This window comes from Corvus moneduloides, chromosome 8 (assembly GCF_009650955.1).
Source record: "Corvus moneduloides isolate bCorMon1 chromosome 8, bCorMon1.pri, whole genome shotgun sequence".
Classification (NCBI taxonomy): Eukaryota; Metazoa; Chordata; class Aves; order Passeriformes; family Corvidae; genus Corvus; species Corvus moneduloides.
Genome location: NC_045483.1, coordinates 7547008 through 7573451, shown reverse-complemented (window position 1 = coordinate 7573451; position 26444 = coordinate 7547008). Strand labels below are relative to the sequence as shown.

At 35.9% G+C, this 26444-nt stretch overlaps 1 protein-coding gene across 5 annotated transcripts in view; it reads left to right on the top strand.

Annotated features, from left to right (window-relative positions):
- ATRNL1 (attractin like 1) overlaps positions 1-26444 on the top strand; it is a 442356-nt gene that overhangs the window by 138150 nt on the left and 277762 nt on the right. For all 5 annotated transcript variants that reach the window (XR_004241537.1, XM_032116252.1, XM_032116251.1 and 2 more), the window contains exon 21: positions 22593-22645. Coding sequence is in view for 4 of the 5 variants with exons in the window: in XM_032116252.1 (XP_031972143.1) it covers positions 22593-22645 (53 nt within the window). In the remaining variant the exon portion in view is untranslated. The remainder of the gene's footprint in view (positions 1-22592; positions 22646-26444) is intronic.

The following is a 26444-nucleotide window of genomic DNA, read 5'->3' as shown; positions in this document are numbered from 1 at the left end:
CAGTATGTCTGGGCTCTTGCAAGTGAAAGCATTCACCTGGCAATGCGTCTGTAGCTTTTGTCATCACCCTGTGAGAACTGGGATAAAACTGGGCTTCAAAACCTCTGTAATGAAGAACTACTAGTTGGAAGGAAAATACTGGGAGAAAAATATTATTTTTAATCTCATATGGTATATTTTATGTAGTTGTAAGAAGGATAAATTCAAGATTATAAAATACGTTGCTCATTTTAGTTCTAGTAAATGTCCAGACCATTAAATTCTTAGACATACTTCTTCTGTAAAAGTGGAAGAAATACGATTTTATTTATAAAAATATACACTATTTATTTGGTAAAAATCTTTCCTGTATGTAAGCTTTAAATAGCTATTTAATAATGTAAGGATCCGTGCATAAAAAATAAGCACTTATTGATAGTCTGTTTTACATAAGAATAAGATTTTCAAATATCCAGCTGTACTCCCCTGTGTAATTTCCTTCCACAGAATGGTACAATTCCTCTTACCAGATGGAAAGGCAGGTAAAAATATACTGGGTTATGAGTCAAATTCACCATTCTATTGATATCACTGCAGCTTTATTTGCTGATAGTGGAGTAAATCTTTTCCCAGTTGTTTCCACTCAGAGTTTCTCTTGCTGCTTTCCAGCAGGGGAAGAATTGGCAGCAACCATATAATAAATTCACTTGATTTGAACTTCCTTTATCAGAGACACACATACAAACCCCAAAACCAAATAGAGAAAAAGGTATTGTTGCTGGAAATTTATTAAAAACCCCCTTATTCTATTGAGGAACTGTATATTCCTGATTGAGGGTATAATCCATTTAATACTGGTTACTGTGGTGGTTGGTGGTTTTCTAAAGTGAAGTTAAAAAGTATAATATTTAGTGGTTTAAATTACTACAGGAACAGCATTTTATGGTTTTTTTTGGCCTGTTTTCAATACTTTTTTTCCTCCCCTATTTCTATCATTTGGTCAAATTCCACCATTAGTTGTATTTCATATGCCGTGTTTTCTACTTCGTGCTGAGTCCAGTCCTTGAGTTTTCAGTTTAAGAGAAAACTTTGACATGCTAATGCATGTTACTCCATTACCTGTGCTGTTTGGAGAATTACAGCAAAATCTGTCATGTAGATGTTGGTGGGTTTAGCAACTACCTCTCTTCTTATTTAACTGCCTGTAAATTTTAGCTTGCCTCTTTAAGGACAGGTTCATGCCCTCAGCTAGTTCTCAAAGAGCTGGATCATTGGGTTTCTAAGGAGAACAATAAAATAAAACTCCTACTTCAACATTTATGAGTACGTTTATGTTTTAAATGTACTCATTTTCTGCTCTACATGTAGTAATTATTGTCAGATCTTTCAAGGATTTGAGATATTTTTTTCTTTTAATTCATGTTTCTAGCATCAATCATTTTTTTTAAATTGCAGCTTTCATTTAAACAATATGTCTAATATCTAATATTCAGAATGTGAACCAAATGCACTCTAATGGCTTAAACCCTCAGAAGGCACTTGAAGCATTTGAAATCTAAAATTTGAAGAACAGTAAAATATGGGTTTTGGCAGTATTGTATGTCACTCTTGGCCTTTTTGCTGATTTTTTTTGTTCTGTGGTAGGCTCCCTTTGTCTGCTTTGGTATATTCAGTATATGATACGTAAAGTTCATGAGGCTCTCTGGGACCTTTCAGAGTTGCAGGCTCTCTGTAAGTGAAACTACACTTTTTGTAAGCATTGTTACTTCCAAATATTTCATTTTATTCAGGAAATTACCCAACTTTGTAGAAATAAATGTGTCCCTGTCTCTTGTACTCACTTGGTTTACATTTGTATGGATGCTGGATATAGATTAAAATCTTTTTGGTTTCCTATTTGAAAAACATATGGTGCTGGATTTTCTTTCAAAAGAAGTGAATCAAAACATCTTGTTTTTAAAAATTGTTCCTTCAGTGCCACGACCATGCCATTCAGTGACTGGCATTTGAATAATCTGTTTAGCTCAGTGCATGTTATATCAGCTACCCAAGCCTTTCACAGATTGTATGCCAGTGAGACCTGTTTTGAATTCCAGTGCTCAGGATGCATTTGTTTTAAGGCAAACCTTTTTATATAAAATGCTAGTAATTTTTGGTGCAAAGTGTTGCTATAATCCCAATTGTCTAGGGATGTACAGTTAAGGTAATGCTTCTACGTGTTATTTTTATTAAAATAGAATAGCACAGCTGAAAAGACTTAGACAGGTTTGCGTGTTCTTTAGGTCTGAAATAGACCCATAAAGATTTAAAGCTAAATATAAGCTGAAGACACTTATTCTGCCTTTAGTTAGTTAGGTACTGAGTTTGGACTGAGATGAAATTAGGAGTGGGAGTGATGTTAATGTTTGCTCATACAGGAAAAAGAGAAGAAGTTACTCTTGCCCCATGAAGAGTTACTGGGAGGAAGAGAGGAAGGGAGGTTATGACTGCCATAAAATTGCTTTGAGTCTGATTTTTTTTCTTACCCAGAAAAGTTGTAGCTTTAGTTTCTGTGCTTGTTTTTGGAAAGAAGGGGGTCAAAGGCCTTTGTGGATTGGGCTGGCTTTACATCTTGCCTAGGGCTAGCTTTAAAGCAGAAGTGCACATAACTGCATAGCCAATGCTTTGTCTTAGTCTCAGACGGTCAGAATAGGTTGCAAAGATTTGCAGTTTGAGGTTGTCTTTTTTAACCCCAGTTCAAGCTGTTGAAAATGACGGGGCTCTTCTGCATTCCATCTTTCAGGGTGTGCAGTAAAGGCATCTGGGAATGCTTTTCTGTGGCCAGGATTAGAACTCAGTTCAGAGTTAGGGATGCTGAGTAATGTAAGTCACGTAAGCCAGAAATCAGTATAAACAACTCTTCTTGTAAAGCGCCAGCCCAGTGGGAGAGGTGTTTGCAGTTACACCGTCCCCTGGCATTGCTGCTTTGAGAAAATGAAAAAGGAGACAGGAGAATTTCTTGTAAGACAGCCAATAGAGAGTCTTTAGATTCCAGAAAACACTTTTTGGAGACTGCTGACAGTGGAGACCAGCTTCTTTTCAACATACGGCTCTACCAGCCAGTCTTTTTAACCTGCATGAACCAAATAGTCCCAACACTATAGTCTGTTCTTTCTGTCCAGATACAATGCTGGGGTCTCCACAAAACATAAATACATCCAGTTTGATTACCATGGTCACTACCTCTGTTAACTGTTAATAAAATTATTCTGTTATTTCATGTTGCTGGGGTTGGATTATAAACTGTCATTGTTCATGGGAGCTGTAATTAATCTCACAAATCAGAAATTGCCATGTATAGGGTAGTATCTGTGAATTACTCTGCAGGCGGGGGGAAAAATAACACAGATTTCCAGTAGGGTATGAAGTTGGTTGGCCCTTCCTACTACTTTGGTTAAAGATAAGTTGTTCACTTTATAGATGGAAAAGAAAATAACTGATGGCTTTTCTGGCTACTCATCCTGCTGTCATCAGAAAAAATCCTTCAGCTGAGTTGTGACTGACAAAACCAGATATTTCAGGGAGTTCTTTTTAAAAGTTCTACTATATGCTGCTCTATTGTAACTGATTAAATTCAATGTATGCTGTGTTACAGTAACAACCCTCTACATCACTATTATTATTGCTGACTACTGCTACTGCAGTCAGCTTTGGACAATTAACTTTGGAGCAGAAGGGAGAAAAGTGGTATTTCCTTTGTGGAAGGGGAATATTTAAGGAGATCTAAAAAAAAAAAAAAAAAAAAAATTAAAAATTAAGAGTAAGCACTCCTACAAAACTTTATGGAGGACAAAACCTTTTCAAGGTGAGCATCTTCCAGAAAACAGATGTTGCTAGTACAGATTTTTATGGAGCTGATATCTAGAACAAAGAATTTGACATATTTTATCATTTTTGACTTCATGAAACACAAACACTGGTCAGTTTTAGTATATGTAAACATTTGAGAAATCAATGGTGTCAGACTGATTTTAATTTTTTGGTGTTTCTGAGGGGATCTTGGCTATTATAGCAGATACAGATCATCCTTAAAAATGTTTTCTCAAAATGTTATGTATCATTATTGGTCCTTTGTGTTGGAAAAGAGCTGAGGAGAAAAGCCAAAGCGTTTCTGACATGCCCCCATTCATGCTGATCATTTTAGCATCATAGACAGAAGCAGTTTGTTAGTTGTCTGGAAAGGAGAGAAGGGAAATAAGTGAAAAGAGGGACTTACAGCAGTGTTGCTGTGCCCTTAATTGAAACCTTCTATTAAAAAAAACCCAAACTTTTTGCTGTATAAACCCATCAGTTTTCAGTTGTTTCATAATCAAGTAGGTTATTTTTATTAGTTTTCAATTGAGGCTAAGATCAATCAATCTATACTGATTGACTATTGGACTGCTACATCTGGAGATGTATTAATTTTTTCTGAACTTCTTTGTACAGCTTCCCCTTTCTCCTGTGGTTTCCACCAAGGATAAAATAGATACTTAACCTTCTCTGGCAGAAGTGCATAAATATATTCTAGTAAAAAAACTTCATGAAATTATTTCCCTGAATCATTCATGGTGCCACTGTATTGAGTATCTAGCAAGATTCTTCTACAGTATTTCATTAGAGAGAAGGGAGAATTGGTTCATTTTCCTCAACTGATTATCAGAAGAAATGAGGTTTGTCTGGCTAAAGTTTAGAGAGACTGGAGTTATATTGTAAAAAGAATGATGATTTAGTCGCAGACATTGATTTCAATACACAGAACTACTATTTCATTATGTACTGCTAGACTTTAAGCACTCAGTAATGGAAACTCCACTTGTGAGAAAAACAAGTAAAAATTGTTGTGGGCCACAGATATATTGAGTTTTGAGACAGAGGAGGTGGTTTCTACTCATTTGAAAGTGATCTGTAACAATGAGATGATTTCAAAGGAACCTCAGCAGTTTCTGCACACGGTAAATTTTGCATGTTCATGTAAATTGTGACCTTTTTTGAGATTTGTGATAAGGAAGATTCTATGGTGAGTTTATTAAATAGTGTTGGGTGTCCCCCAAAACTCACCTTCTCCATTTTTGTTTGGTTTGCTTTTTTTAGTTTTTAAATAAAGCTGTATCTTCCTGAAATGACACCAATTAGTGAGGCACAAAACATCAGTCCTCAGTAAATTATAAATAGCACTTATTAGCACTTATGCCTTTTAAATGACCAAAAATATTTTTTTTCTGTTTTAATTTAAGGAAAAATCCTTTTAGATAGAAATGAGTGATTATTTCACCTGATCTATACTTAATATGTTTGTATATTATTAATATCCATAATTTTCTGAGATACTTGGTTAAATGTAGTCTGAACATTATTAAAATGGATTTTTTTGAAAGCTATAAAATAACTTTGTAATTAAATCCAGTGGGAAGTATATATAGGAATTACTTCAGAATAGTTTTCTCTTGAATTATCAGGACACTATACAAATAATATAAAGCATTAAGATATTGCCTGTCAAAAGAAGTCTTTCCCTTACTATTTCACTATGTGGAAAACTCAAAATACATATGGAATGGGAGGTGAATTAGAATTTAACCAATGCTGTATTTCTTTACTGAGATTAACTGATACAACACAGTCCTCTTGCACTGCAGGCTTTCTATTTTTAGCTGGGTAGAGAAAGTGCTCAAGGAGAATTTACAATGAAAATAGTTTTTCAATAGAATCTGTATTAAGTTCAGCATTTTAAAAAACATCAGGTTGAATGATTTGAAGGTGATACTGACTTTATTGACAGTTAACTGAAAATATTGGCTACTATAGAGTTGTTTTCTGTTGAAAACCAGATTTGTAATGCTACAGTGAATGTTGAGTGGCTTTAAAATCGTTGTGTTGATGTTGCTGCTTGGCGCAGCCAACCGATGACATAATTTTGATGAGGACTGAGCAAAGGCTTTGACGGGACTCTCTTTGTGTGTCTGCTGCCAGGCCTTGTGCTATCCAAGTAATACATTGTGGAGGACATAGATTTTATTTGAAGGGAAAGCAGTTTTCTAAGGCAGATCCATCCAAAATACCCATGTTTTCCTTATTACCAGTGCACAAGTTCAATGTGTATAGTAATCCAAACATTTGATTTTTTTTAAATTGTGAATTTAAAAAACCATGTTTTTTGAATCTCTAATTCTTCTCAGTAGATCTACAATTCTTGGGATTTTTCAAAGCTGTTGAAAATCCCTTCATTATTCTCAATTCTTAACTCTCAGATAAAATAATACCCATTGTGCAGAGTAGATCTGAGCTTATAATTCACATCTGATAGGCCATTAGTATGGTAATTAGTAATTGGTACAAAAGTTGTTAAAGTTGAAATAGACATCTGGTTTAATCAATTTGTCATTAAGGAAGTGCAAGTGTAGAGTTAGCAATGGGAAAAGAAAATACCAATGTGAGAGCTCACAGCTCTCTCTGAGCTATCGACATGTAGCCAAGTTTGAAATTGGAATAGTGCCTCTTTATCTTGCTTGATATGGATTGCTCAGTGCTCAACTTGCATGAAATACCACGCCCTTTTTTTATTTTAAAACCTTACAAATAAGTAAAAGAAATGAAGCTACATTTGATGAAAAGCCCACTGATATATCCATCAACTTCAGCTTGGGATGTTTATATATTTTATTTACTAAGAAAGGGAAGCAAAGGAATTTTTTTATAGAGCAAAATGAAAGGCTAGGTCAGGTGGGTGCTAAAGACACTATTTGTTAGAAATCTCCTGGTGATGGAAAGATTGCTTTTCTTCTCCTCTTACGGTCTCTAATAGATGAAATATGCATCTTCCTATTGCTATTTTCATTTTCTGTTTTCTCTTTCAGTCAATTGCATACCTTTACATATAGATGAAAATTTATCTGGAATAGTTATATTTCTGGTTTCAAAGTTAAGACATTTTGTTTCGCATTGTTGCCAGTTATTAGTTTTAAATTGCTTCAGTAGTTGCCAAGAATATTAGAAGAATGCACACAAAAGATTAAAGCTATGCACAGACAGAACTAAGAAATGTGTTCTGGTATTAAGACATGGGAGTGAGAAATGCATTAGTCCTCATTTCTTTTTCCATGAACCTTCTTATAATTACATAGACTATGCACATCAATTATGCAGTGCTGAATTGTGCTTAAGGAGTCCTCATCCTGAGGAGCCTGCCAACAAACCTGCATTCTGCTGCAGCTGCATATGCAGACGTCTGGCAGTCAAGCAGGTTTTCTTATCTATTGAATCTTCTTTCCTTCCCAACTCAATCTCTGCACTTGTTGCAGTAGAGCCCACAGTCTCATGCTTCCCCACGTCCCAAGTACAGGCAGTGCTAGAGATGCTTTCTGTGCCACTTCTGCATTAATGATGGGTAACTGAAATGAAATGTTAATTCATTCTTGTAGTTGGGTAGATAAGGGGACTGCATGCAACATTTTAGAGTTGCTTATAAAACTGTAGATATCTGAGTTGTACTTTAACAATTAACATAAGGAAAAATAGGAGGATGTGAAAACTATTTTGCTTCAGAAATGTGGTTGAAGTTGGTCGCTGAAATCTAATGTGATTCCCTGTACTGATTCTTCCTTGCTGCAGCTTTGTCTATTTAAGAGGAATATTTGTTTCACTCCTGTTTAAAAATCGGGAGATGGACTACCTGGGATAGTGAATTCTGCAGGCTGAGCATATGGAAGCACATATGCCTACATAAACATCCTTTTTTTTCTTTGCCTTCATTCTTAGCCTGCATTATCATGTGAATGACATGAAATAATGAAAACTTGAAAAAACATTAAGTTACAATAAACATTACTGAAAAGTATCTAATATTTTACCTCATAATGTAAACTCACAACATTTGACACAAAAAGTAAATTCTTCATCACATGCAAGGTATTTTCAGGGAATGATAACTGATAAGGCAACAAGAAATAACATAGGACCAATTCTGTCTGTACTTAATAATGTCTTATTATTAGAAATGCTCCATTATTCTTTTCTTCTTTTGTACTGAATAATCACCACTAGAAAGAATAAAATATAAACTAAGCTGCACAGCCTTTGCATGCTTTGAGTTTTCTATTTTTTTTCTTGTGGATGTATTGAAAAGTAAGTGGTATTTATCTAGCTGCCTAGATAATGGGGCTGGGGAGCTTGATTACAAGGCCATAAATCAATCCAAGAACCTGATGATATCCTCAACTTCAGCAGTGAACTCTGAGTGGCTTAGATTATCACTTCAGAAGGATTGACTTAAAGATCTAGTTCTCCATCTCTATTATATTTATATTACCAAAAAAGGGAATTTTTCAGCAATTTAAGAAAAGAACAAAGTACTGGAAGGCAGAGTGAAAACTGTTTTAAATAGTGTCAGGAGTCTGATTTAGAATCAAAGCAAATTTATAATCCCATTTGAAAATTTGATCTGCCACAACACTTTTTTCTCAGTGTTGCACAGAGCAAAGATAAATTTAAGAATACTGGATTACAACAGGAGGCCAACGGGAGAGCAGCAAGATTGGCAAACCAACAGAAGGAATGTGTCAAAAAGAGCTCATTGTCCTGGAAGAAAAGATTTTGGGCTGCTCACAGAGAAGTGATAAGAATTAAAGGGTAAAGGAACAGTCAGATATGCTGAAAGAGATTTAATAAATCAGATTTCATAAAGGAGACTTAAAAAAAATATTTGTCCTGGAAATGAGTTCTTACAAGATCCGTAAGGAGATAAGGGCAGCAATTACTTTCTAACAGCTGCCACAAAATCTAATCTTGTTCTTGTTTAGGTCATTTTATCCTCTCTTGCGTAGAGTCTTGATTTAATCACAGATTTGGGCCCTGGTTCAGATAAATATTTTAATACATGATAACACCTTGTTTCTTAGGTTTAAGAGGAGATATTCCCTTGGTTTGGTGAGAATAGGGAACATATAATTTACTTTTCCTTCCCCTGCTCATGGGAGGCTAATTGTAAATTGTCATGCACGGGATAGCAGCAAGAGTTTCATAAAACAAGTCCACAATTTTTTTTTCACTCCTGGTACTTTGCTACTCTTCATTCATTCATTTTCCATCCCTTTATTATGTTTTTTGTTGTTTTCTGTACTTGGTAAAGCAAGGGGAATTTTTTTGAGGAAAGGTAAAGTTGAAGGTTGACAAATGGTGATTGTAAGAAATGAAAAATGTATAAATCAGTCCTTCATGCTGAACAGAAGGATTGCCTCCTCTATATTTATGAATAAAAGAACAGGTAGCAGCACATCTAAACAGATGAACAACTTCATTGCTGTTCAGTGACAACAACGTGTGAATTAAATTACACTGAGATTTATAAATGGGAATTACGTAAATCAATTTTTTGTTTGTTTTTTAAGAAAATGCATTTTTGTTGAATTGTACTTTAGGGTTCCCCCCCCCCCCCCTTTTATTTTCTGTTTTATTTATACTACCCTGATGTGTATAAAATTAAATGCATTTTCCACCCTGTTTCTTGGGTAGAAGAAGAAGAAAAACTTCAGGATGTTTTTGTTTTTTTAATGCTCTTGTCTTTTTGTCATTGACTTTCATGAAACCTTTCCTGTACCATTACTTTATTGCTTTTGCTCTTACATTTTTGGAAAATAGCTAAATATGTGACTTAATAAATGGTTTGACATTGGCCCTTCAGGAGCTTTGATTAGAGCTTTCTCTGTGCTCAGTTTTGTAGAGTTGCATTGGCCTGTTTTTCATTGTCTACTCAATGTTCTTAGAATATTTCTATGTGGTTGAAGTTCTGCTATCATTACAGCCTGTTTTTAGACTTAGTTGTTATGCCATAGGAGGTTGATTCTTTTAATGGAAATATTTGAAGCCATGCTTATTCTATATTTGTCCTCAGCCTTTGACAATTTCCTCAACCTAAGAATCTCTTGTGTCTTGTTTCTATTATGGTTTTATCAAATGAAATTTTCTGCAACAGGTGTCATTTAAGTACTGGCCTTAAAATAAACTACAATGAATATTCAGTAAACAGTCCTTCTTTCACTGGGAAAAGAAAGAATGAAAGAAGTGGTGACTAATGTAGCTTTTTTATAAACATGGTAGAAGTTCAAATTGAGTTATTCCAGTTATATACAGGCCTAGAAATAGAAAAGAAGCATTGAATAGTACAACCCAAAGACTATTCTAATGCATCTTCTTCCTTCATAGTGGATAGATTGAGCTATATTCCAGGTATATCCAGCTTTCTGTGTTTCTAAATAGTGATATTCTAAATATTTGATATTCTGCATGCTCATAGTACAGTCATCATACATTCTATTAACATGCTGTAATGAAAACTACCAGGTAACATTTTGTGTGAACACTGTCTTCTGCAAATTGCAGTCATAGCTAGAATTAGTGAATGTTCCTTGCAGAAAACTCTGCTTCCTGATTCTAGAATCCAAACCTGATTATCAAAATTTTCTTCTCTGTGGCAGTAGGTTATATGGTGCACATGTTTTTAAAACAGAACATGTCACAGTAGTTCTTGTCTGTTTCTTATGAGGTGTTTGTCAATTTAATATTTTGCCTTTTGAATGTGTGCTTATTCCTACCAATAATGTGATTATTATGAATCAACCAATTCAAGATTGCTTATAAAACATTCTGCCATTTCAAAATTGATGTGGTGCTCAAGACACTTCTCCAATGTCACTCTTGAAGTAGAATTTTGAAATCAGAGGGTCATTTCAGTTATATTTTCTTAAAAAAAAAAAAAAATCCAGAAGGGAAACTTAGAATGGTCAGAGTGAATTATTTGGATTTTTTTCCACTCTGATAGTCCCAAACGAGGATTCGCCTCAGAGTGCATCTCTCCACTGTGCTCTCAGTTGATTTCTTTCTGTTATTAATGGAAAATGTAGCATGTACTTTGTTTTTCTGACATGATGGACCATTTCAGTCACCAGAGTTATTTTTCAATTGACATTAAAATATTTTGCATTTCTAAGTTATGAGTAATGTTTCAAATTATAGCATTACTTCTGCATAACTTAGAAACCCAACCAGAAAACAAGTGAGAAAAAAGACCTTAGGAATGTGAAAACAACCAAGGATAGGATGGTATTTTAGATATTTTAAAAATCACTCTCATAATGCAGAATATACATGTACACATAACTGACAAATGTTGTAACTGAATCTTTCCTCCTAAATACTGATTTTGATATTATCTTTTAGTTAAAATATATTTCATAATATTAAAACCATTGGCTAAATTATTGGACTGAGGGAGTTTATTATTCTTTGACTTAAGCAAAATGACTGGGGACAGATTTTCATGCTGGCACGCAGAACAAATTTAATTCAAACTGAGATGAAAGGCGGTTAATGTAATTGTAGCCTATTATCCTGTGCAGGCTTGAGTTAAGAAGCAAACCAAGACAGTCAGAAAATGATGGATAGAAAATAGAAATGCTCAAGGCTGGTGAAATAGAGACTTGTGAAGGGATTATGCCGTAACTGTTCCCACACAATCTCTGCATCACTAATATCCCACCTCTACTGTATGTTTAGATTACTAAACAGGATTTTTGTATGCCTCCTGCATTCTCTTTATTTCTCTCTGACATCAAAAAAAGGTCCTAGTTTAGTAAATTTCATGACTTTGTAATCAGGATTTTTTTTTTTTTCCTTAATCTACCACCTTCATCAGTCCTGAGGATGCTGTAAAGCATTCCATTGTCTTTTCTTTCTAAGCACCTTTTTCTTTGTTATCACACAGAGTGATAGGAAAGTGGTTGGCTGCATAACTAGTCTTTGATCCTAAATGTAACTAAGGGACTAGGAAAAAATTACTTTTATTAGAGTCTTTAGTTAAAAAGTGGAAAATAATCAGCTCAGGTTTTTCGACTGTACGAGTGTCTGGTTTTTTTGCATGGCCCTTTGGATGTAGCATATTTTAGGTGATCAGATGGGTTTTTTAGGACTGCATTCTGGCAGTTTACCTATTTTTCTTCATTCCCATTTCATTTTTCAGTAGTGCAGATACTTTTTGAATACCTACATATTTTTCAGTGCAGTCTTTTAAAATTCAAAAAGACATGTCTTGATCTCAGAATGCATACAGAAAGGTGCCAAGTTGTACTTTGAAGCATGTTAATTACAAAAATATTCCAATGGGTTTGTCACCCTTGGCATAGTCCATAAAGAATAGAATGAACATTTTTTCCTCTAAAGTAACTGATCATACCTAGGGTAATACATGTGTCTCAGGTAATTCTAGCAATAACTAGTTCAAGCATCAAGTTCGATGCTTACACAATGCAGGAGATCAATTACTGATCAGAAGTCCCACTAAAGCTGCTGTCTTATGGCCTCTTTGCTGTGGGATTGAGTCTTTGAGGTACATGAGATGGGACAATAAAATAGCTTTTAGAGCAGTGTTGGAGCTGGATTTCCCAGTCACTCCCAGCTGGAGTGCAGGATTTCTCTCATTCATTGTGAGTTGTATCACTGGAGCTCTTACAGTAGCTAAGTAATTAGTTTTCTTTTCTCCTTCTGCCATTGTTTAGGATAAGATTTTGTGCATTTGAAAAATGCTGTGTTCTATGGATTGCCCTTTGGGAAGTCATTACTTAAAGATTCTGTTCAGTGCTGTACTCACACAGGAGCAAGCACTGCTTTCCATGGCAGTCCTGTGCAGCCTGCCCGTCAATCCCGATAGAAACACAGTCCGAATGGATCAGGGCTGACAGAGCAAAACTCCTGTTGTGAAATACTTCACAAACCCCTGCCATGAGGCTGTTGTGTCATTCTGGTCAACTTTCTTTCCTTTTACAGCCATTCCTTCTAAGTTTTCTTCTTAAGGGTCCGATAGCTTTTTGAGGAGAGCTGGCCAAGACTGGAAGTGTTGACAGATACAGTATTCTTGCTGCAACACAGGCAGTAACACTTATTTACACTTCTTTGGCACTTCATAAAGAAGTATCAGGATCATCTCTGCTCCAGGAAATTCATGAGGTCATGTGATATAATGGGCTAATGGGGGTTTGGGCTCTTCATAGGCAAGAGGCCAGGGAGAAGCAATGTGTGTATCTAACTTGATCCTTTCTCCAGCCACCCAGACACTTTCCTGTGTTCTATTCTTAATAGATATTTCTCTATCTCTTGTATTGATATTTTTTTTAATAAAGTCAAATAAAATATGGTGCAGGTTAGATAGGGTTGATATCCTAGATATTAAAACGGACTTAAAAAAAGACCAGATATACCCATAATGGAACAATGGTAGGCAATAACACATGAATTTGATTGACTGTTATGCAGGGGTGGGGTAAAGAAAGTTCTTTTAGGCAGGAGAAGAACTTATCAGAACAACATATTGGATAGATGTATGGATATTGGAATGATCTGATGGACAAAAATATGATATTAAAGACCTGCAGGTGAAGAAGGAAGCTACGAGTCTGGAAACTTCCATGCCTCCATGTTTACTTTCTAATGATTCTCTGGGAATTTCTGTCAATGCCATAGGAAACAAGTATGGGAAGTCAATATTCTGGACAGAGTATCTGAATATCTTGTCAGAAACACCTAAGTCATCTTAGGAATAATGAAAGTTACTTGAAAATGTCATGTAATGGCTAGAGTTTTGGCTTCCTAAAAGTAAGAATGATAGCTTGCCAATTGCAGTATATATTATACTAAAACATCTGTGATATTTGTGCTTCATGTTTATATTATAACTTGTCATTAGCACTGTAGAAGTTGTTGCAAGTAGAGCAATAATTCAGATAATATGACTGTTTTCTAAAATTCCCTAATACTGTATAGCTGACAGCCTAGAGAAAGCCATGACACTCTGATTTATTCATACCTCTGTCTTCATTTTCATTTAGTATTCTTGAACATCTATAAATAAGCAGCATTTGGCCATTGCTGAGCTGCAATCTCCACTCCAAAATGTGTGATGTGCTTTGCTTCTGAATTGTTATTTTTGTCTTGGCTTAGTCAGAATTTCCCTTATTTTTGGAAATATTAATTGCCATATTGTGATAAATTGTAGTCTTAAATGACAAGAAAATGACCAAAGTTACCATAAGTTATTTGAAGTAGAAAGACAAAAAAGTAACTTGCCTGTCTTCGTGCCATTTTCTGGAAATTATAGTGTCTGTATGGCATCCTGAAATACATATTTCTGAAATTGCCTTTTCCTTAAATTGCCTCAAAATGATAGTCTTATATAAATAGTGATTTTGTTCAAAATCCCCAACACAACAAAACCAACCAAACAAACAAAACCCATCCCAGAATCTTGAAAACAAAGTAAAATGAATGCAAGGAAGATGAAATGTAGACAGATGAGAACTCTATAGCACTCTGTAATACCACAGCATTGAACTTTCTGCATTGAGATTTTAACTGAGTAGTTCTTTAACTGAGTAGTTCTTTGCAATAATTTCCCTCAGAGACTGACCATGCATTAAATTCAATAGTAATAAAATAGCCATATTATAAACCATAGATTAAATTCAACAATAATAAATGAATCATATTATAATGCACATTTAAAAAAAAGCGCCATAAACTGTTTAATAGTTAAATATACTTACCACAAACACACTTAGTAATAGTAAAATTTGACAATTCAGTAATGACTAATGAAAATGCAGTAAACCACTTGGGATTTAGTGTGTGTATATAAATTTCTTTTTCATGTGGTCTACTTGATGAAGCCATTTACAGTGCATTTGCTCTGACTGTCAGGGCCTCTTAAAATATTTAATGTTCTGAAGTGGGGCTTCTCCTGCTCTTTTTGAGAAATGGTTTCTAAATAACAGCAATATACAAACACTCTTGCAAAGTGCCAGAACATCACAAGCAGTGAACAGCTGACCACAGAATCACAGAATGGGTCAGAGCCATCCCAGAGCATGTGGCACAGATTGTGTCCAGATGGTTCTGGAGTATCTCCAGTGAGGGAGACTCCACAGCCTCTCTGGGTGACCTGTTCCAGCATACAGTGACTTTCATATATTTATTTCATACGGTCTTAAGGATCCCTTCCAACCCAAACCATTCTATGATTCCATGAATATTCTATTGCTGATATTAAATTAACTTCTAGCACATTTCATCAATATTTATCTTTTAAAAGAATGAAATGCGAGTTGTGTGAAGTGTTCACTGATTTTTGCAAAGTAAAAGTTTAGGAGGAGCTGCATTTCAGTTTAAGCAGTAATAAGTTTTCATGGTTATTTTACCATTGCTTCTTATCTAATTCTTCTCTCTAAAAGGAAAGAACTACTTGAGAAACTATGCTAATATTTCTTGGAGTTGTGGTTCAGTTCAGTGTAAACATGGCCTGTTCTTTTGAGCTAAGGGATACTCTAACATTTACTTTCTAAGGGCTCAAGTAATGTCTGAAATATCCAATGTAGGTCAACATGTGAGAGAAGAAGTGTGTGTGTATCTCTCCCCTGCCTTTGAAAGAGCAGTGACTGATAAGAAGGAAGTTTGCTTTTCCAAGTTCACCTTTTTGCATATATTCAGGTTTGTGAATATTCAGGGCAAAACCATGGCCATTTGTAGAGAGAGTGCCAGAGGTAAAGGGTCGGGCCATGGACTTGAGATTTTTCTTTTTCAGAGTAAGCAGCATCAAATCTTCTGCATATAAAATTCATTTAGTGCCTTAATTATTAAGATTAACAGGGAGTTATCCAGCTAGTTCCATATGATGGCTGTAGGTGATTTTATTCTTGTATAGAAGTAGTAAATAGTACCCAGAACTTATTAGAAAACTCTTATTTTATTTCTTAACCTTTTTCTCTCTTAATTATATAATTATATGATGAGTGACACCTGTTTGAAAGTTTATTTTGTTCTGGAGTGCAATGGATTTTGTGATTTGAAATATTATTACTTCAAAGAGTATACAAGAGCTCTATAATAGTAATTATTCTTGATCTTGCAGGGAAGAAGTATTTGAATAGCATGAGGAGTCTGGAAATGGAAATCTTGCTTATGAAGCTAGAATGTTTTACTTTTTTCTTTTGGTGAGATCAGCCTAGATTAAAAAAAAAAAAGTATTGCTGGCCTAGGCCTTTTTCATGAATTATATGAGGAGGAGAGAAATTAATCTACAGAAAAAACATTGTCTCAAGACATCGTTATATGCACTTACAAGAAAAAAACAAATAAATCATTTCCCCACATTATTAAAAAGTTCTAACTGGAAACATAAATCCTAGTACCTTTTACCCTTTTAGGTTATCATTATCTTAAGAGGTAGGCTGATAATTCTTTATATCTGAAGTTCCTCATGACTGGAAGGATCTTGGCAGTGTGAGAAGTGAAAGTGTCCAATTTTTACATTAGAACCAAAGATCTGAGATGTCTGTTCACATACTGCAGTATTAATGGATAGCATTGGGACAATATAGTACAGAGTACAATGTCAATGCAGTCAAGAAGCAGACCTTTATCTGTAAGAGAGATAAATTTGCATTTATAGATGAAAAGTTTGTGTGTTTCACATATTTCACTTCAGCAAAATAAAGATTATATTGCAGGATAAAAAATGCAATAATAATTAGCAATTGAGCCTATTCTCTGAAAATCACAAAGCAGTCATTAACAGTGCTGACAATACCTATTTTTCATTAAATATGTCATCTGAGCTCAGCTGTTGCATCTAAATCTTTGCACTTCTGTGGAAGGATGATGCAGTTTCTGAGTCTTTTAAACATGCTTGAACTCCCAAAACATGAGCCTGGCTGCTGCATTGTAGCTGCTGGTTGTGAGGTCACTCACTTTTCTGGCTGCTGACCATGTCTGTTGTGGATGGTCAGAAGATGTGGTTGTTCTTGGGCATTTCTGTGACAAAGGTATGGATGCCAAGCAGGTCTAAGCCAAGACCTAAGTCTTGACCAGGTCTAAGTGTGAATTGGGCTTTCAGGTATCAGTCACTCACTGCTCTGGTCCAGTTACCAACCCCAGCTGTTCTTGGGTTATTGCTTTCACCCATGAGTCACCACTCTTGAGCTGAAAATCTGCAGTTTCTATGGCATCACTTCCAAAATGTTATGAATTACAGCCAGTTACACTTATTGACTGCAGTTAAGCACATACCTCAGCTTATTTTCTCATTGCTGGAAATGTACTGTAGGAGTAGGATATCTTTCATGACTTTCAGGAAGGGATAACCAACAGGCAGCATAAAAACCTGTGTGTGAATCTGAACTAAATGTTCATCAACTGTCTCATAATTATCTGCGAAAGCTGCAGTCAACAGCATGGACATATTTTTAATGCTGAGGATGTAGTAATATACAGTAGTATGGAGTAATTCTTCATATCCACTTATGATGCCACAGGGTTTACCATGGGACTTGAGAAGTCTTAGATACAGCCTTATAAACACTGTTTGAACTTCTGTTGCAAGGTGTCCCAAATAACCAGATTTTGTTATGTTAAATAGTATTCCAGTGTTCTAAACCCCCATAGCATCTTACCAGTCTGGAACCAGGAAAGTAGAATAAAACCAGGAACCTGTTGTGAAAGATCAGGAACTGGGGACAAAGGGATCAGAAGCAGGAATCAGTGATGGACAGCAGCACCAGGACCACTGGTTAGAAAGGGAACAGCATGAGGAGTAAAGGCTAGGACAGAGTTGAGTAGTAGTCCTGGAAACTGTTCTGACTCATTCAAAAGCTGGGACAAGTCAACAGTCAGGGACCAGGGGTACTCTGCTAAAGCAGACCATTAGTCGTAATTTATTGGGAACTTCTTGCAGATACAACTCTGGGAACCTGGGCAAAATCCCAGGCCTGTTTATGACCAGCTGTAGATCAGACAGGTGGCAGCTCTTCCCCTGACACTGTGGAAGCGATCTGTTAATTTGCAAGGACAAAATATGAGGTAGGGGTCATAAATATCTATATTATATAATATGCTATAACTGTATAGTTGACAAGCCTTGGTCTGGGCCAGAACAAGATAAAACTGTGTCAGCAGGGAGCCAGTTGACTTAAAGAATATTGTCTGTTAGAGTGGCCTTCCCTGAGAATTTGGTATTAAAAACACACTCAGCTAAAGGAAAGTCTGGCTGTACTTAGGTTAGTTTTCCCCTGTTCCTCTGTTTTTGCTTCACTTTTATATGAAAGGAAAGATTTACCAATTAGTGGCAGTGGCAGAACTGCGGAAACTTCTGCCTTCAGCATTAAAGGTTAAATGAACTGTTATAGGAAGGTTTCCAAGTGACCAAATCACTTGTCTAGAAAGCTGTTGATCTAGGTTGGTGTTATATTGACAGTTTTACTCAGGTGAGAAGCTTGAAGGTATGTCCTTCCTTAAGGGATATGCCAGTAAGAACAATAAACGTAGGCATATGTATGTTCCCCTGCTGTCAGTTCCTTGGCTTTCTTAAGCCTGCAAGATACAGAGCACAGGACCATACACTTTGCTAAGATTCAACAAAAGGTTGTTTGTAAACTCTGTCTCACAAAGAAGCCTTTTGTTCATTAGGAAAAAACCCAAATCTGGCGATCTTACTGTAAACATGTACTCATTTACATGCATTTACTGTATTTAAAGAGAAACAGAGAAATTATCATTCACTTGGTCATGAAAAACATGAGAAAAATTATTTTTTAATGCATTTGTCAATGACTTCTATTTTGAACTTCCAGAAAATCTGGGGAGATAAAAAGAAAGTGAAAGAAAATGGTTCAGTTTTGAAAGGATAATTGAGGGAGAGTTTGGGAAATAAGTGCTAATAGCAGGCCATGCAAAGGTCAGTGAGCTTGATGAATTGAATACTTTTGTATTGGAACAAACCATAGAACTTGTATGTAACCTAATAGGAGCCTTCCTCCATTTGTCCTTGTAAATGGGAGCTGTGTCTTTGGAGTCCTGCCAGAGTGGAACTGCTCATTCATTATGACCACTTAAAGCAAATGATCATGGCCCTATGGCACATAAAATAATGAGCATAGCTTCCATTTCTCAGATATGAGGCATATATTATGCTTCACATATGGTCCAATGTGTGCTGGCTTTTGGAAAAGGTACAAAAATTACTACAATGGATAAAGCTCATAAGGAAACAATTCAGCGAATAGGAAATTTTGTAATTGGAACCATAATCAGTGACTAATGCAGAGCAATATGTATGCTAATAAAATAGGAGAGGATTAAAAGACAAAACTAAATTTAATCGAAACCCAGCATACATGCTCGTGTGAATAATTTCAGATATACTCTTAATCCTATTAGTTTCATTTTTTCCATCCACTGAAAACCAAGTGTTTAAGTAGTATCTTCCATTTAAATTAAAACAGACTTCCCTAACTAGTAAGAACTCCACCTCCTGTTATTCCTGATATACATTATGAAAGTGGCCTGCATGAAAGGCCTGGCAACAAATGGCATAATAAAGCAGCTGTTTTAATGAGGTGGCATTAAAAGAACACAGAGAACAGGTAAATCTCATGCCCCTTCAGTTACTGGGGTTCCTCTGTGCCTGCAGCACTGCATGCACCCAGCAAGGATTTTGCCTTTCTGCTGTACAGGTGCTGTCCATGGAGAGCTCCCTCCTCCTCACATCTGATGGTGCCTTTTGTCCTGTGCTCGGACAGAGCCGTGTGTCTGCTCCCGACAGGCTGGGAGCTTCTCTGGGATAACACCCACCAGGCCAAGCACAGGCTGGCACGGGGCTCCCTCCTGCCCAAAATCACCTCCTCCTTCAGTACTTCCATGAGCCTCCCAACACAGAGAGTATTTACTCTTTATGATAATACATCAAAATACTTTGCAGTGGTGCAATTCACTGTTCTTTTTCTATTGCACATATTTTATTGTTGCATCAGACACGATGCTGAAACAACTGAAACGGCTGTAAAATTGCATTGCCATTTTCTTTTCAAGATATTTGAAGGTCACTTCTGTAATTGTTAGGGAATTAGTAATTATTTGGATTTGAATGAATACTTATGAATACTTGTTGCAGAATATTTAGAACCTAGTAATTTTTGTATTAACCATTCTTTTGTATGTTCTTGTAAGTTGTGAAGCCTGTGACATATTAAATGGAGCTTACAGATATTTTTATTTCATTTATTCATGTTTAGGTTTTTTTCTGTGATAAAAATAGAAATAAAAATGCCAGAAAGGTATATGTGATGCTGGAAATCCCTGGGTTCTGGTACTTATTGATCCACAGGAGATGGTTGCATCTGATTAGAAGGGCAGCTGAATGGAGAAAGGAAGCTGTATGGAAACAGCTGTCTTTTTTTCATTAAGATTTTCAAGATTTAAAAAAAAAAGGGCTTTTCATCTCAAGGTCAAAGCACCACTGGTGAGTGCTGTGACTGGGCAAGAGCTCACAGTGCAATTTGTTTGTTTTCTCTCTGTGGAAAGTTGTACAGCTTATTGTTAATGGGAGTTGGATATTGCTCTTCCATGTCATACCATGTCTTGCCTTCATCCTCAGACTCTAAATACAAATTTATTTTTTATATTGTTTTTTCCTTCAGGTATAAAACCCCAGCATATTCTAAATACTACGTTCAATCTACTTTGCATTTGAAACCATTCCAGAGAAAAAATATTCCTCTTACAATAACCTCTATCATGTTATTATAATTTGTGTCATTTATGCGGCAATCTTACATACAAGAAAAGGGAATTCTTTTAAACCCGTAATTTGAAAATGGTCCTTTTCTCTTAGCTCTCCTTCAGAATTCCAAACCTAAAGGACCTTTCAGACATGGATATATTTTTTATTGTTTCAGGACAAACTGTTCTTTGAGGAATTTTGTTAGTGTTTTGTGATGTTTAGAAAAATCCCATGTCAGGCAGACCAGTGTTATTACTTGAGAGATTTTCTCCCTTCCAAGTACATGCAAGAGAGTTACTTCAGGATCAGACTGTCTTCTCAATTGTGTGGAAAGGACTGTAGGGCCAGAGAGTCTTTGTGAACAAGACCACAAATTGTGTTCTGCAGTTAGACTTGAGGCATAGGGCGATTTGTTTTCTTGGAGATTATTTATTAAAATTATTATATTAAAAAAGTGTTGAATTTCAGTATAGTTGACCCTGCAAAGAGTTCTCATGCTAATGTGGGATCAGGAGTGCGCAAGGGCAGAGTCCAGAACATATTTTTTCTACTTCTCATTTTATTGCCAGTGCTGATTATTTTCTTTATGGTATTGTAACAAAGGGTCAAGGAGATTTTCTGCTAATTTTTTAATAAAAATGAGCATGTTAGGAATCACCAGTTAGAAAATGTTGAGGAAACCAGCAGAAATACAAAAATTAAAATATTTTAAAGTCTGAGACTTGTTAAATGATATGACATCCAAGTTAGAAGGTATTTTTAATAGTACTCACAAATAAAATCAAAAATATCTCCTTCCAAATCAAGTTTGTTAGAATAAAGTAATGAAAAGATAGTCCAAGATATTAAATGATTCAGATTACCTCTGGGAAAATATTTATATGAAATTTAATAGGCAGTGATTAGCTTTCTCTTTGTTTTGTGAATCTTTCTGTATATTTAAGAGAAAACTCTAATCTTGCTGGAGACTTCCATGAAATAGCCAAGGAAACCTGAAGCAAATGAATCATTTTCTATTAAGGTATTTGGCATTTTTAGAGTAATGCTATATAACTGGATTTGAACTGAATTTCTGTAGGATATTTTATCTCTCTGAAAATAGTTATATATCTTATCAATAAGAAAGCTATTTCTCCGGCTCTTATCATGTACACGTCAGCAGCATCAGTACATCACATTCAGTTTAAATTTCCCCTGGTGCCCTGGGTGGTCAGTGAAGAGGAGCAATTGCCTCTGAAGTTCATGGAAGTTAAGGAGCTGAGACGCTGCTGTGCTGCAGCTCTGGCTGCAAGTCCTGGCTCTGGAGCCAGTTGCCATAGCCTGGCTGCAGCTGCACAGCTTAGGAGAAGCCTCTAGAACAGACAGCACAGCTCTGGTTCCTCTCTGTGGAGCTGTGGAAATGTGATAATTATTTTATGCTTAAGGATGCTTTGGGAGTTTGTTTTTGCTTTGGGTGTTTGGTTTTTCCCCGCGGTGTTTTTGAGTTCGAGTTCATCTGAAGAGTTAGTAGTGTTTCAGGGCTGTGCATGTTAGGGGGGGACATCCTTGGGAACACTTTCTGCAGTCAGTTATCCCTCTCATGAGTGCTCAGCTGTTGGCTTGGGGAGGGCCAGATCAAAACCAGGAGAGGGAATCAGCTGTGGCTGAGGGGACAGGGATAAGGAGATCAGTGCTCGGGGTCACTGCCTGGCCCTCCTTTGCTCATGAGTGCAGAGAGACCAGAATTGCTGCCCTCAGTCCTACAGCAGGCACCGACTTCAGGCAGGTGACTGAAGTTCTTTGTTGAAGAGTCTGGTCACTCTGGGTTTATTATATGACAGGTGTCTCCAGAAAGTAGCACACTCTCATTAAGAACTATAATAAGTACTTCTTATTTGCATGTATTTGTGTTGCTAGTACTGAAACTCATGCTATTTGAATAAATATTCTCACTGCATTTTTATTAAAACTATACTGTGTTTAATGGGAATGTTTGGTTTTGTCTTTTTTTTTCCCCCTGCAGCTGTGACTCTGAAAATAGGTATCTTGGAAATCCACTTAGGGGAACATGCTACTGTGAGTATTTGTAATTTTAATGCTGCATACTGAAATGTTGATTACATATGATATGATGATTTCATTTCCTTGGAAAAACAAAATAAGTTTCTGGAGATTTTCAAAAATTAAGCACATTGATATTTTGACTGAAAAATAAAATGCCCCGCTGGGCTTCTCTTACTTTGTCCACAAGAACACAAATTAAAGTCTACTGGAAGTTGATTCCTTACATGTAGCTTAGAGGGACTGACCAAGCCATGGGGTTATTCTCTGTATCTCATCATATGTGAATGAAAGGAATAGTAATTGTGTCAATGCTTTAAAGACAGAATTTGTGGTGGAGAAATGCAAACAGTATAAACAGCACTATTCCCTGGGACATTCTGAGTGGTTTAGCCAGTCTGCCTCCCAGGGACATGAGACACAGCTGCTCTCCACAGTATCATAAAAGGAGGCTGTGTGTTGTCTCCATGTTCTTAATGTTGTAGAAAAGGTGCCTCTGGCAAGTTTACTCTGAAGTGTTGCAGTTTTGATAGTAATAGTGAAGGACCTGAAGGGATGAGAATGCTTATTACCCATGTGTGGAAATCCCTTAGTGAGCTGTGCCAATTTTACTATGCCAATATCAAGTTCAATAGTAATTTTAATCATCATAAAAACAGATGGGATGTTGGAGAACACTGTTTTAACTTCTGTGACTTTTGCAAGTACCTGCTCTTTGTCAGACAATTGGATCCATTTGTCTGTTGTTTCTAACATCATCCCTACATCAGACTTGCATTTATACATAAGGACATATGTCTGAACATAACTTATAATATCCCTTCTGATTTTTGGCCTTGTTTCTTAGCATTTCATTTTACAACATACACAAAAGCTTTATTTTAGAGTCTCTTTAAGGCATCATTTACCTAATAAAGGAATGTTTATTTTCTTTGCTAATCTGTCTTTCTTACCTTAAATGGTTTGCATCTGCAAGGTATGTTTTACAGAACAAAATAGTAAATTACTTACTATATTACAGATAGTGACATATCTCTAGGCCTAAAACATTTATTCCCTTGCCAGCTATTAAAAAACATTGGTGTGGGGTTTTTAAATTCTTTTCTTTCAGACAATATAAGTTCAAATGTAATACTTGAAGCTGGAACATAAATTTTAAATGTTGTAGACCAAGTTGAAAATACTCCTAAAACTGTCTTAAAGTTGCTCTTGATCAATAAATTCAGTTCCATTTGTTGGTTTTTTTGCATAAGAAAAGTGTCTTACTTTAAAACGGACATATCAGTATTTAGAAGAATAAATTTTTGTAAGTCTATAATAATTAAGTAAATACTTTTTTTAGGTTTACAGTGAGTACATGAGAAGTTCCTACTTTGAAGACAGTGCTATATAGGCTGTTTTGGATATGTGTGTCAATGTTTGTTTTGTCCTTTAAAAATAAATGTTATTAAATTTAAGAGATTGAAAAGAAATGACAGTAATGAGATTTGTAGACCTCAGGCACCTCCATGAAAAACCTTATTTTTTTGCTATTATGTTTCAGGCTGAGTCTATAAATCATGTTGGAGACAAATTGTGCTATATTCAAGATGCCCTTTCACCTTTAACTCACTACTGTTATTTGTCTTCTGTCAGATTTCAAAATATTTTAAAGATCTTGTTGTTTTGAAATGATAAATTTTCTTTTAATACTTACAGTCATTCAAAGTATCACATATAAACAATTCTCAGAGTTATTTTATTGTAGTAATAGGGAGCTTGCACTAATAAAAAATAACGGAAATCTTTATTTCCACATCATAATGGGAAATAATCTGTTAAACTGTGGATAACTGACTGACCTAAGATTTCAATGACAATTTCTTACCAGCACAGTCCATTTCCTGCTAAATCATGTATTAAAAATATATATACATCATGAAGAGATGCTCCAATTTCTTATCTATATAAGGATTCTAAAATATGGCTGTACCATGTTTCAGTTTTGTACAAGACAGGCATTTGGATGGTATGTCTTCTGTGCTTATTTCACTCCTCATTAAGAAACTTTCTCTTTAGACACTTGCATTGTCACTTTACTTTTCCTTGGAGTGAAGACTCTCCTTATTTTTTACAACACATGAATATTCTTGCCCTGGAGAGGGGAAAAATAAATTGTATGTACTTCTGAGCAGCGTAAGATTGTGAGAAATAAAAATTCTAGGGACATTGGTTTCTATAACTTAGAATCAAAATCAGTGAATACAGATAATAATTTGCTGTGTGGTTAGGGTCTTCTTCAGGAAAACTTTTAGTTTAGCCATGTTCAAAATGACCAGTTTTAAGCACTTAAATTCTGCCTTTTTTTTCCACTTGTGTAAACAATGCCCTAAATTGGAATGTCTGGACAAATTTTGTGTGATACTGGATGACGTCAATTTCTCTTTAGCAGCAGGATGTGGATTGAGGAATGCTTGTTGCCTTAGAGGAACTTCCTCCAACTTGTGATATTGTGAATATTCACTGCTCTATAAAAGTTCAGCTGGTTTCATCTCCTTCAGCTCTCCACCCACCTTACCTAGTTCTTGCCTAGTCCTCTGCTCCCTCTTGCCTGTCCTCCAGCCTAGGAAGGGGGAACAGTGTTGGTCTAGGTACTGGTATTGACATCAATAGACTGTTTAAGAGAGTAAATGAAAACAGAGTTTGCCACTGGGAGAGCATGGGTTGTTTTAGTCTCCTCCTTATTTGTTTCCTTTCGTAGTGATGTAGGAGAGTAAACAATATTAATGCTGCACATGGATGGTGTTGTGACTGAAGCAATCTTTGCACAGATAAAAACACAGGAAGATTACAGATGGGTCTGGCATGATCGAAAAGAATGAGATTTATATAGGAGGTAACACACTGAAACATTGCAAAGATTTAATCTAAGTACAGATACTATGCCAAAAGGATAAACAGAGCAGTAAAGCCATCAAATCCTAGAGATCAGAGGAAGAGTGTGTTAAACATCAGATTTCATTCTCATATGGCATTTCCAAACATGGCACAGGAGTAGTTTTTCTGCTTTAAATTATGAAAACTTAATAGAAATAGAGTAAGAAATGTGTAATGTGGCATGCTGTAGTGTATTATCCAGATTGTGTGAAAAGCATAGTACATGGATTTTTAAAAATTATTTTAATATCATTGTGTGACTGAATTGTGTTATTGAAAACACACAACTTCTTTGAGAGTAGGAAACTAAGAACAGGCCGCATAGATATAGAAATTAGAAAAGTACTAAATGTATAAGAATGTTTGAGCAGCTGCATGATGATCTACCTGTTCTAGCACCCTGTTGTCAGTAGTGGCTGAATGCCAGGGGAAGAGAATAACAAATGGACAAACATACAGTGGTGATTCTCTCTTTACATCCAACAATTTGCAGCTTAGAACTTCATGAGAGGAAGGATTTCTTGAGCTAGAAGTGTTTAATGTGCTGTTGCTTAGGAATATCAGAAGCAATCTTATGAAAGATTTCTTATACATAATAAAAACAACATTAATGAAAAAGAAAGCTTTGTGATTTTAGAAGCTACAGTTTTGTTTGCCCATGTAAATACCTCTGTTAGCTGAGGGTAAGTCTGCTTCTCTATATTTCTGGTAGGAAGACTCTATCCCTAGGCCTTTCTGTTGGGGGCCAATCCTGCTGTGAATGATTGGAAGCCGATTCAATCCATATAAATGAATCCTGAGTGGAGGCCAGAGATGGTTGTGCAGCTGACTTATGCATGTACACAAACCATAAATATAACATTTTGTCATGATGCATTTGTATTGGCTGTTGTTTTTG